At 41.0% G+C, this 12,527-nt stretch overlaps 1 protein-coding gene across 1 annotated transcript; it reads right to left on the reverse strand.

The window, feature by feature from the left end:
- Positions 1-173: 173 nt before the first annotated feature.
- Positions 174-11,915, reverse strand: cthrc1a (collagen triple helix repeat containing 1a). The gene is made up of 4 exons (XM_072675658.1): positions 11,731-11,915; positions 6,482-6,700; positions 6,034-6,250; positions 174-3,700 (listed from the first exon to the last, which is right to left on the reverse strand). The coding sequence occupies exons 1-4, from the start codon at positions 11,836-11,838 to the stop codon at positions 3,558-3,560; spliced, it is 687 nt and encodes a 228-aa protein (XP_072531759.1). The 5' UTR covers positions 11,839-11,915; the 3' UTR covers positions 174-3,557.
- Between the last annotated feature and the right edge of the window lie 612 nt (positions 11,916-12,527).

The following is a 12,527-nucleotide window of genomic DNA, read 5'->3' on the forward strand; positions in this document are numbered from 1 at the left end:
CATTTGAGCGCCCTCACACATACTGGGCCAGACGTTCTCAGCATTACTCATACAGGCTGGTGGACAATTTCCACCGCAGCGTCTGACTGCACCCTCCTTTATGATGTGGTCATCGCATGAGCTCTGATATTATCATCAGGAAGTTTCCCAGTCACCAGTCCAAGACAGCTGGATGTGTGTAATATGGTTTTATTTATTAAACTGAAAAATAAAAGGTAGTTGATGTAATAAACTGAACATATAAATATGATGAAGTGGGTTACACTAGTCAGAAATAATCAGGGGTAGAGCCACAGTCATGTAAACAAAAGTCACAAAAATAATGGTACTGACATAATGCTATTAAAGGAAAATCAAGTGATGTAATGCTTTAAAACAGCAAGTTCAGATTTCGGATGAAGGCACTAAAATTCCATAAAGACCCTGTGTTTCACATGAATCAACCCACAACACCCTCAAACTGTCTAAAGTCATCCATTTGGTGTCATTTCCTCTCATGCTCCAAATGTGGTTTCTCCCAGTTTCACTCCATTACTCCAAAAGTTAGTTGATCAGCCAAGACATGTTTGGTGTATGTGGCCCATTTAACCTACAGCAGTTTAGCCCCACCCATCTAACCTACAGCAGTTTAGCCCCACCTATTTAGCCTACAGCTGTTTAGCTTCACTAATTTAACCTACAGAAGTTTAGCCCCGCCCATCTAACCTATAACAGTTTAGCCCCACCTATATAACTTACAGCAGTTTAGCCCCACCCATTTAACCTACAGAAGTTTAGCCCCGCCCATCTAACCTATAACAGTTTAGCCCCACCTATATAACTTACAGCAGTTTAGCCCCACCCATTTAACCTACAGCAGTTTAGCCCCACCCATGTAACCTACAGCAGTTTAACCCCATCAATTTAAACTACAGCAGTTTAGCCCCACCCATATAACTTACAGCAGTTTAGCCCCACCTATTTAACCTACAGCAGTTTAGCCCCACCTATATAACCTACAGCAGTTTAGCCCCACCTATTTAACCTACAGCAGTTTAGCCCCACCTATTTAGCCTACAGCAGTTGAGCCCTGCCCATCTAACCTACAGCAGTTTAGACCCACCTATTTAGCCTACAGCAGTTTAGCTCCACCTATTTAGCCTACAGCAGTTTAGCTCCACCAATTTAACCTACAGAAGTTTAGCCCCACCAATTTAACCTACAGAAGTTTAGCCCCACCTATATAACCTACAGCAGTTTAGCCCCACCTATATAACCTACAGCAGTTTAGCTCCATATTTGGTGTCTGCTCGGAGTTTGTGTTTTACGTTTTCGACTAGAGCCATTAGGCCAATGTAGCTAACAAGCAATGGAAAAAGGATGAGTACAGGCAAAATTCACTGCTGGGATTTTAGTCCACGTTCACAGCGTGTGATACAGTACCAGGAACCACAAAAGCAAGCAAGCAAGAAGTCTTGAGAGAGATTACGGCTCAAGAACTGGAACCTTATAAGCTAGTGCATGCACCGATTAGCATGACGCTAACTGCATTCCTAAATCATCACACACTGGCCTCAAACTGTGTGAAGTTTTAAGAATGCAGTTAGCACCATGCTAATCGGTGGGTGCTCTAGCTTATACGTTTCCATGACTTGTTGGCTAGCACTGCATTAGCTCCAGTGAAAAACTGAAGAGGTCACCTCCAGACACCAAACATGTCTTGGCTTGTCGACTACATGTCTGCCCAAACTATCACTTTAATACATGCTAGAAAGTTGCTATCAGCTACAGCAGTTCTCAGGCTTATGTTGTCCTCAGCTCCAGAGTCCCCTCGTGAAGAGCTAGAGAACCAAACGAGGAGCTGAACCAGCGAAATTACAGCAGAACGAGACGGAGACTGAAAACTACAGAATTCTCGAACATCTAAAGCTGATAGCCCTACATGGCTCAGACTGATTGCGGATTGAAGATGCTGTGGTGGGTTGTGGAAAGCTGAGGTTTTGGGGTGTGTGTTCACAAAAGTGAATGTTTCCAGTTAGTCAGATAACTTAAAGGAATTCTCCTGCACTATTTAACGCCATCTTTAGCTGTTACCCTTACTCAGTCCCCTCTATTACCAAAATCATTTCTAGACATTTCTCTGTACTTAAAAGAAAAAGAACGAAAAAGTCAAAGCTTGCTTATAAGAGAAGCCAACGGGCAAACTGAAGTTGAATTCTGTAAATAAACATTAGAAACACGGGACTGTAGTTTAATAAAAGTCCAATTTCCAATTCCACATTAACAGTACAGGTGGTACAGGCCACCTTCATTTTCAATTAGGGACAATGATTCCTGTCTCGCCCTGTGGTAAACACTCATTGGAAACGCCATACTTTTTTTTGTCCCACCTACATTTTTCTCCCAAATGTCTCGAAAACCTTTGAATTTCAAGGCTGTCAACAGGCCAATACTGCTACATCCATGTTGGAATCACGTAAGTTGCTTATCTAACTTTACTACTGACAAAGACACGTTACTAACTTAATGTGACAAAGCTATCTGGCAGGTTTGTGGTATTCTAGTGGGTTAGTCTTGTGAAATCGCTTCAGAGCACTGCAGTGTTAGCTCGCTAGAATGTAGCAACACTTGTATTTGGACATGTTAACAACTTTGTAATTCAGGGCATCCAGAGATATTTGGGAATATATTTATGTTGTACCAAAAACGTCTTAGGTTTGAAACCAACATCCGTCTTAAAATAGACGCTGAAAAGATGTATATGGCGTAAAAACGTAAATGAGGACTATGCATAAGCGTCTTTTCAACCTGTTCAGAAAACTTCTTTTTTACGCCTAGCACTTTTAGCCAAAATTGGACATAGTTTCAGCAAACAGCATTAACATTTTTCCAATGTTGGGCGGGATGTCTTTACCGCAGGGTAAGGCTTTCAAAAACCCCATTAATTTAGCTTAGACGGAGCTTAAGCGGAGCTCCTAATATGGGCACGACACCCAGACCAGTCATTTAAGTCTTCTTAGTCTTTAAGAAAAGTAGACAGTGTCACCTCGACGTCCTTCCCAATCAAGCCATTATTTACCTTCATATCTTTTAGCCGAAATACAGAGTTTCAGAAAATGTGATAAATTCACACTGTGATTTATTCAGATTCTTTCGCTGTCCCTGAGTTCGGAAAATTCTGCCTTACAAATTACCACAAATTCTAACCCCCCCCTCCCTCAAGCTTATTCAACCAACACCTTTCACCGAATGAGTCATGAACCAAAATTTTGAGTTTGGCATAAATGTTTACCGATGGAGTTCAGTAAGTGCCCATTGGCTTCTTTTATAAGTGGGTTTAGAGTCAGTAGGTTTTCAGTTCTTTCCTAAGTGTGCAGAAACGCGCCAAAATGATTGTCCTGGGTGACTGAACCACCGCAACAGCCAGAGATTACGTTGAGAAAGATCCTGGAGTATTGCTTTAAGCCAAAAGCTGACAGGAGTTTGCAGCTTTACCGAGAAATCTAGCTTTGTGAATTACCGAGCAGGCCAGCTTCTATATCCGTCCGGTGTTTCCATGGCGACGGAGACATGGCGGCTCATTTGGGAAGCTCCTCGATAATCACTCTGGACACTGAGTTCCACCCCGTGGAGGCGTCGCCGCGGGGGTAATCTGCACAGGTGCCCACCCATATGCCCACATCGACCAGGCCTGCAGAGATGCCCTCGCACAACCCCTCCACTGCAGGATACACACACACACACAAACACCACCAATCAATACAGTGTGCATGTAAATAAATGCCCCAGTTGTGGAATCTCCACTTAAACATTATTAAAAGTTGTATCCTCCAGCGTTTCTTCTGAAATCTAGGGTACTAATTGGTCCTCTTTGCTGCATTAACAGCCTCTTCTCTTCTGGGAAAGCTTTACACTAGATGTTTGATCACTGCTGTGAAGATTCGATTACAATCAGTCCCATGAGAGCATTAGAAAGGTGAGTTACAGATGTTGGATGATTCGTTCTAACACTCAAATCAACTATAAGTTGAATCTTCACAGCAGTGATCAAACAACTAGTGTAAAGCTTACTCCTAAATCCCTTTCCTAATTCTCTCAGTTTTTCTCTCTCCCCCATGTGCTGAGCTGCCCTCTGCTGTCTCAATTTGTGGTTGGGTGCTGGTGCCTACCCTCTGGATCAGACTCTTCCCACTGTAACTGTTAGTCTTTCTCTCGCTCTCTTTCCCATGTTTTGAGATGCCCCGTTCCGACTGTTCTGTCCCAGTACTGTCAGACCTGGCTCTCGACTACCCTGCTGCCCACTGCTATGCTGTCCTGCTCTGGATTGTCATGTTGGTTCATTCTCGCCTCACTGCAAAGCTGAAGCTGTTGTTCTTTCAGTTGTTGTGCTATCCAATGTCGACCAGAAGAGGATGGGTTCCCCTTTTTAAGCCATGGTTCCTCTTAAGGTTTCTTTCCCCTCGACCTGAAGGAGTTTTCCTTGCCACTGTTGCCCTTGGCTTGCTCAAAAGAGGCTTGGACCCGGATCTCTGTAAAGCTGCTTTGTGACAACATTCAATTGAATTTAATTCCAAAGGTATTAGAATGCGCTGGGAGGCTTTCTACTGCTCTGTCTATTGTCTGTCTGTCTGTATCTAGACTTTAATCAAAATGATAATCTTGATAATCTTTCATTGTAAAATGTGTTTTTTTTTTCTCTAGGACTAGGTGTGTCCAGTCTGTTGACTCTCACTCTACTGATGATACACTGTTTTTTCCTGTTAGTAAGATGAGCTGAATTCTGTCAAATGTAGACAGATCTGCCTGTGAGTGGAATTTTCAGAATTTCAGAAATTTGATTATTATTAATTATCGTCTTGAGTAAACCTGATTCCTCTCTTCTCTCTCTCCCTCTCCCTTGTCCTCGTCTTAATCCTTATCCTGTCTCGTGCCTTGGAAGTGTTGCGCACATTTGTTTCGGCCTCCAGTGCCTGTGGCTGTGTGTTTGTTTTGAACTCTACAGTCTTTTATTTCTGCAGCAGTGATGAACTCTGTGGGCTGCTAATTGCTGAGGGAGTGTGGAGACGTGATGCAGAGAGGAACCGGAGAGAGAGAGAAAAATACGGCTGGTGTCTCTGTAATTACAGCCTGGACAGATCCGAAAAACTCCATGAAGACACACAAACACACGTATAAAAATACCTACGACTTTCTCTCTCAATCAAGCGAGAGCTATATATATATATATATGCACAGGGTTCAACTATTATCTCATTTCCATGATTAGCTTCTTAGTGTGGGCATGTATTCTTGTACAGTTCAGTTTGGCCTGCTGTTTGGGGTGAGAAAAGGGTAGCACATGTTTTCTCTTACATATATATATACATATACATACATACATATATAAATTTTTTTGGTAAACCTTTTCTGCATATGTTAAACGGTAGGCCACATGTAGCGGACCACAGTGCTATAAGTAGACCTGACAGTTCCTGACGTCTATCTCTGAGCTTCATAATTGTAGACTTAAAACAGGGCTCCAAGTTATGGGATGCTTATGGTAACGCTTGCGGAAAGGTTCACAGTGGTGGTGAATAGAACTAGACATCTGAGAAGTTTAATGCCTCTAAAAGCTCCCTCTTACAAAGTTATTACACCAAATAATCATGAATACACTGCCTGATTTCAGAGTTATAGTTCTGAGAAGCTTTTGGTGTAAAATTCTGCCGATGGTGGAAGGATACATGCAGGGTGATGTAATAAATGTAAGAAATAGAACTAGATAGAACCCAGTAGACACATATGGATTAACTAGTCATTAGTTTTATTACTAAGAATAATTGCATGGCTAACCCTGAAGCACCCCAAAATAATAATAAAAAAACGTGACATTTTGCCTTCAGAATTTAAAGCACCTCATTAATAAGCATACATCAAATTATGTTATCAATATATGGTAACTATATATATATATATATATATATATATATATATATATATATATATATATATATATATATATTGTAATATACTTCCAATATATTACTGTTTTTTTTATATAATTATAACTATTACCTGTAGATGTCCTGTGTATATTGATGGTAGAGTTGAGCTCTGGGCTGCCCTGGTCCAAGTAGATGATAGACTCTATGGGTAAAGGCCCCGTACACTCCGCCCCGTTGAAGGTGAAGTACCAGCGCTGACAGCAGGCTGTCTTACACTTCAGCCTGAGAGAGCCACTGAAGAGCACTCGCAGGGCACTGTCTGAACGCAGCTTGGTGAAGGTACACTCCTACAACACAGCAAACAACACATACTTGAGCTAAGCATTCTCTAATATAATGGCCAGTGATGAAGGAACAAGGTAGGGGTTTTTAATAAAGTGGCAGTTAAGTAACTGTTAAGTAACTGTAATTACATGTTTTGGTGTGTTTTACGGCATTTGATACCCCCCCCCCTTTGAAATCGTAGCTTCATGCAGTAATTGAGGATGAAGGAGTGTAACTAATGAGTATAATCTTACAGCAATTTTGCCAAGGTCGATGCCGTAGTTGAGAGAGCTCCAGGCGCACTGTTTGAAGTTTGGTTTCCATGGTTCCTCAAACCTCTCAGTCACACACTCGCCCTTCTCCCCCTTCATACCGTCCCGGCCTGGAATCCCCGGGGTGCCCGGAATGCCGTTAATGCCTGGATTACCATCCCTTCCCTGCATTCCGGCGGGACCCTGCATACATGTGTTGTACTGGAGATAAGGAGCGAGAGCGAGAGAGAGAGAAAAAAGAAAAAGTAAAGTAAAGAAAACAGGAAAACATGGAAAAAAGGAAAGAACGAAAATAGAGAAGAAAAGAATCAGAGGTTTTACATCAAACAGTGCTTCATGTGCTGTATAACGGTCTGAAATAAAGGACTAGCTGGCAGTTTTTTTGCTTAATTAGCATGAATAAGAGTGAGTCAGTGTGTGTGTGTGTGTGCAAAAGTGTATGGTCAATCTGCTTGTGGTCATTTATACCCTTGAGCAGAAAAAGCTTTTTTAGTAGTATATCACATGGTGTAAAATCATCCTGTCCACAGCTAATGCAGTCCACCACAGTATAGATCTTTGAAGAACCCACATGAACATGGTTGACCATAACATGAGTGACCATCTATCTATCTATCTATCTATCTATATATATAATCATGTGTTACAGTTACAGTTGTCATTTGCATAAATGTGATGTTCCACCAATACTGTCCAGGCCTTTGACAGCTGAAAATGACGGCTGACTGAATGAAAGTGAACCTGTGCAGGCCAACTATCTGGCAATGTGTTTCTTTCAGTACAGTACGGATGGAAAAGTCAGTGTAATCCACCAGTGCTCTGGCACATCTGCCTGCTGGCTGTGGCTTTCAAATTGCTTGCTCATATTACCAGTTCATTCCCACAGCCTGCTGAACTCATTGAGCTGCATGTGGATACAGTGTTAGAGTTACTGTAATAGGCGGGTGGCTGATGGTTGATGCAAGCGATTACAAACTCAAACCCTATTTAACCCCTTAAACTGCAGCTCGCTGTCCATTGAAGTTCCCAAGGATAGTCCTAGAGAAACTTACTGAGTCAGAATTGTTTACAGTGGTGGTGAATGCCTCTAAAAGCTCCCCCATTGAAAGCTAATACACCAACTGGTTATAAATATGCTGCCGGATGCCTGAGACACTGTTTTACTATTCACATCTGCACTATGCACTATGAATAATTTAGTATCTTCTACAGAAGTAACTTATGTATTAGGATTGAATATTAATATATTAATATGAATATATTAATAACACTCTAAATGTAGGTATTGTGATATAAACTTAGGTGGAGCTACAGTCTCTCATTAGGGGTGAAAATTAATAACACTCTACATGTAGGTATTGTGATATAAACTGAGGTGGAGCTACAGTCTCTCATTAGGGGTGAATATTAATAAAACTCTAAATGTAGGTATTGTGATATAAACTGAGGCTGAGCTACAGTCTCTCATTAGGGGTGAATATTAATAACACTCTAAATGTAGGTATTGTGATATACACTGAGGTGGAGATACAGTCTCTCATTAGGGTGAATATTAATAACACTCTAAATGTAGGTATTGTGATATACACTGAGGTGGAGATACAGTCTCTCATTAGGGTTGAATATTAATAACACTCTAAATGTAGGTATTGTGATATACACTGAGGCTGAGCTACAGTCTCTCATTAGGGTTGAATATTAATAACACTTTAAATGTAGGTATTGTGATATACACTGAGGTGGAGATACAGTCTCTCATTAGGGTTGAATATTAATTGGACTCTAAATGTAGGTATTGTGATATACACTGAGGTGGAGTTACAGTCTCTCATTAGGGTTAATATTAATAACACTGTAAATGTAGGTATTGTGATATACACTGAAGTGGAGTAACAGTCTGTTTTTGGGGTTGAATGGGACAGTTTACCCTTCTGTAAGGATTGTCCAACCTCACAACAACAGCTACTACAGAATATATTTTTGGGTGGAGCCTCTACAAATCAGTTGAAGATGTGGATCCAAATGTAGATGTGTAGAGTTTAACAGATTAACGGGTAAGTCTACAAAAATAAACTTAAGAATGCTAAACTTTAAAAGGGTACAGTGCGCTAGAGTGTACTTATAGCGATGCTAATAATCAGTGCACTGAAAGAGTGCTAAAATGGAATGACAGTTGTTTTTGTACTTATTAGACTTTAATTTTACAAAAAGTGTACTTGTGTAGGCTTTGAACATACTACTGCATGTGTATGTGTAAGTGTAGAATTGCAAATAGGCATGGGATATATTCATGTTATAATACAAATATACCTCTAGTTCCTATCTAACCAAAATAGCAGATTTGCAGGGATACGTTGAAGTACATAATAAATAAATATTAATACAATATATGACACTTTTTATCATGTTACAAATGTAGTTAAATACTTTTGACATTTGCAAAAACATACAAAAGTGTATTTAAAACAAATATGTAAGAAGCATATTCATTTAATATATATATAATAATATAATATAATAATAATAAGAAGAAGAAGAAGAAGAAGAAAAATAATAAAATAAAATTGAATTAAAAATATACTTCACAGTAATTTACTTATAAAAAAATAATAGTATTATAATTTTCAAGAATGCTCAAAGTTTACTTACAAACGTTTAATGAAGGCTTAATATGAATGTATTTTTAACATATTAATAATATAAATATGCAAATATATTTTTAACTTTCTTAAACACATCTCACGACATTTTAAACTTTATGCTGTCAATTAATCCCAAGGATTGATTAACAGCTTAAAGGTAGGTCATGGCTGTTAATCAACATATCTTTCAATGATCTGCCAAACTGAGGTTTCTGGAAATGCTTTTCAACGCAGTAAACCTTTCTTATCTCTTGCACTTTGGGTGCTGGGAATGACTTGAGTACATCTAAATGTTATCCTAAGCTTTATGAACTCCTTGGACTTTTTGAACTATGCTAGCTTTGATATCCCAAGGAATTTTTTTTGTTATTTATGTAATTTTAACTTTTTTCTTGGTATCTGATGTAAAGCACTTGTTAAAAAAAAAATCACTGAAATGCAGTGAATTGCCACTGTGTATAAAAGGTGCTGTACAAATAAACTTGCCTTGCCTTGCCATTTTTGTTCCACTAGGGAATTTACTCTGAAATCCCGCAAAACCTAGCATAATGGCAGTTAAGGTAAATATAAAAGAAAGACTTGACACAAAATGTGCACGCCAGAGCCATCAGAAACCTACAAGTTAATTACAAGTAATTCTAATTATAAGCCCAAACTCAGCACTTGCTTTGAGCTTTCCCAATTTGACTTTCAGCACCGTGCTATCTCCTTCAGACAACATTCCTGCGGCCCCTCGCAGTGCACCCACAGACTGATCCACAGGGTTTGTGTAATCTAAACCAAATGGGTGGTGGTCAGCGCCGTGAAAAAACACTGTGCACACGTTAAGAACCCCACCGAACTTTTATACAGCGTGGTTTGTTTGTGCATCTTACGAAAGTTGAAGAAGCAAATTCTTCACTGGTCAAGTCAAGAGTTACACTGGCAAAGCTAAAAGTGTCCAAGATCATGGAGGACAAACAAAAAAGACAAAAAAGCACTGTTTGTTCAGAGTGCATGGTAAGCACTGGATGACCCCAAGTAGAGGTCAAACATCTGCCACCTCAGTGTTAGAAGCTCCAGTGACAACAAAGCAGTTATTCTTCTGACCACACTTTAAACCCACATCTTAAAACATCTCTGGCCTCTTCATCAGAAAACCATCTCCTGTAATGCCATCATGCTGATGCACAGGTAGAGTGTTAGCCATCCTCAAGCCATTCATCAGTGGTCAGTCTCTAACCACAGAGTTGCTCTTTTAACCTGGAAGTAACACCAGCACTAATAAGGCCAGTGAGTGGAAGCACAAGGTAGGGGTTTCTAATAAAGTGGCCAGTGAGTGGAAGCACAAGGTAGGAGTTTCTAATAAAGTGATCAGTGAGTGGAAGCAGAAGGTAGAGGTTTCTAATAAAGTGGCCAGTTAGCGAAAGCAGAAGGTAGGGGTTTCTAATAAAGTGGCCAGTGAGTGTAACCACAAGGAAAGTGTTTCTAATAAAGTGGTCAGTGAGTTGAAACATGAGGTAAGGGTTTTTAATAAAGTGTCCAGTGAGTGGAACCACAAGGAAAGTGTTTCTAATAAAGTGGCCAGTGAGTGGAAGCACAAGGAAAGGGTTTTTAATAAAGTGTCAAGTGAGTTAAGACATGAGGTAGGGGTTTCTAATAAAGTGGCCAGTGAGTGAAAGCACAAGGTAGGGGTTTCTAATAAAGTGGCCAGTGAGTGGAAGCACAAGGTAGAGGTTTCTAATAAAGTGGCCAGTGAGTGGAAGCACATGGTAGGTGTTTCTGATAAAATGGCCAGTGAGTGGAAGCTCAAGGTAGATGTTTCTGATAAAATGGCCAGTGAGTGGAAGCACAATGCAGGGGTTTCTAATAAAGTGGCCAGTGAGTGTAACCACAAGGTAGAGGTTTCTAATAAAGTGCCCAGTGAGTGGAAGCACAAAGTAAGGGTTTCCAATAAAGTGGCCATTAAGTGGAACCACAAGGAAAGTGTTTCTAATAAAGTGGCCAGTGAGTGGAAGCAGAAGGTAGCAGTTTCTAATAAAGTGGCCAGTGAGTGGAAGCACATGGTAGGTGTTTGTAATTAAGTAGCCAGTCAGTAGAAGCACAAAGTACTGCTTTCTCTACTTGTAGTTCTCTCTGAACACTAGGGGATGTGCTGAGCCCTGCAGTGCGTTGGACAGTGTGGTTTTACTGGTCAGGACTGGCTGGACGAGATGAAATACAATAGTCTCTTTCTCCAGGCACTCTCCTTTTTTTCTCCAGAGGACGAAGGAATGAAAACAGTGATGTGGATTTTACAGCCTGAATGTTGGACGAAGACCTTCACCACAGCAAGTGAAGCAGATCATCCACTAAAGCAATGCAGCTAAAAACAGCGGAGTGTGACTTTAGTCACAAGAGTCTGAAAAACCCTCCAGCTCATCCACTACAACCAGAACAGCAAACAAAGAACATACATCCACATAAACAGTTAATGGATCTATAGCTGTGTAATGAGAGTCAGTGCAGCTGTGTGTGCGGCTGTGACCGGTATCTTCACCTACATGAGGGTTCTCCTGCGGGACGTCCGGCAATTCTAACAAACGTAGAAAAGTGAAGGGTGTAACTCACCTTTTCTGAGAACTCTGCATCCTTCTGTCGAGCTGTCCTCTCTCTAGCCTTTTCACAAAGACAGAAAGGTAAAGTAATCCAAACACAGAGCAACAGGAGAGCTGGCATCTTCACTGTGTGAGAGTATGTGTGTGAGAGAGAGAGAAAGAGAGAGACAGCAAGAGAGACACTCAGACCGGAGGAGGAGGAGGGGGGGGGGTGGCAGAGACACACTCACACACACAGGAATGACAGAGAGAGAAAGAGCAAGGGTGAGAGAGAGAGAGAGTGGGGGAAGAGAAATCAAGTGAGAGAGAGAGAGAGAGAGAAAGAGAGAGCGAGATTACAAATGTAAGTGCTCTCTCTTTCTCTCTCTGTCTGTGTAATTGAGCAAGAGCTAACGTGTTCAAAAGCTGGCTCATTTTATCGTGGGTCCGAACCGTAGGTGCTGATTGGAGGGGACTGCTAAGCCTGAGCTATTGTCCTTTCACAGGACTGCATTTAATAGGACCACTGAGGTTTGCTAAGGCACTCTGTAGATAAGTGCTGTGCCCTTATGGCTTCGACACACTACCCGACTTGTAGAGTCGTCAGGTCGCTGTGCTGTTCAAACTACGCAGCTCGACCTCTTGTGATCGCGAATGGTTAAGTGGTTCACATGACTGGAAAAATCGCAGAAGAGAAAAGAATAGGAGTGAAGGAGGGGGATCGGGATGCGAGGCCAGCAGGGATGGGCTCTCCTTGCGTTCTCATTGGCTGGAGTGTGACACCGCACTCACTGCATACTCAATTTTCACACTACAGGATTTCGACTCGCC

This window comes from Salminus brasiliensis, chromosome 3 (assembly GCF_030463535.1).
Source record: "Salminus brasiliensis chromosome 3, fSalBra1.hap2, whole genome shotgun sequence".
In the NCBI taxonomy this organism is placed as follows: Eukaryota; Metazoa; Chordata; class Actinopteri; order Characiformes; family Bryconidae; genus Salminus; species Salminus brasiliensis.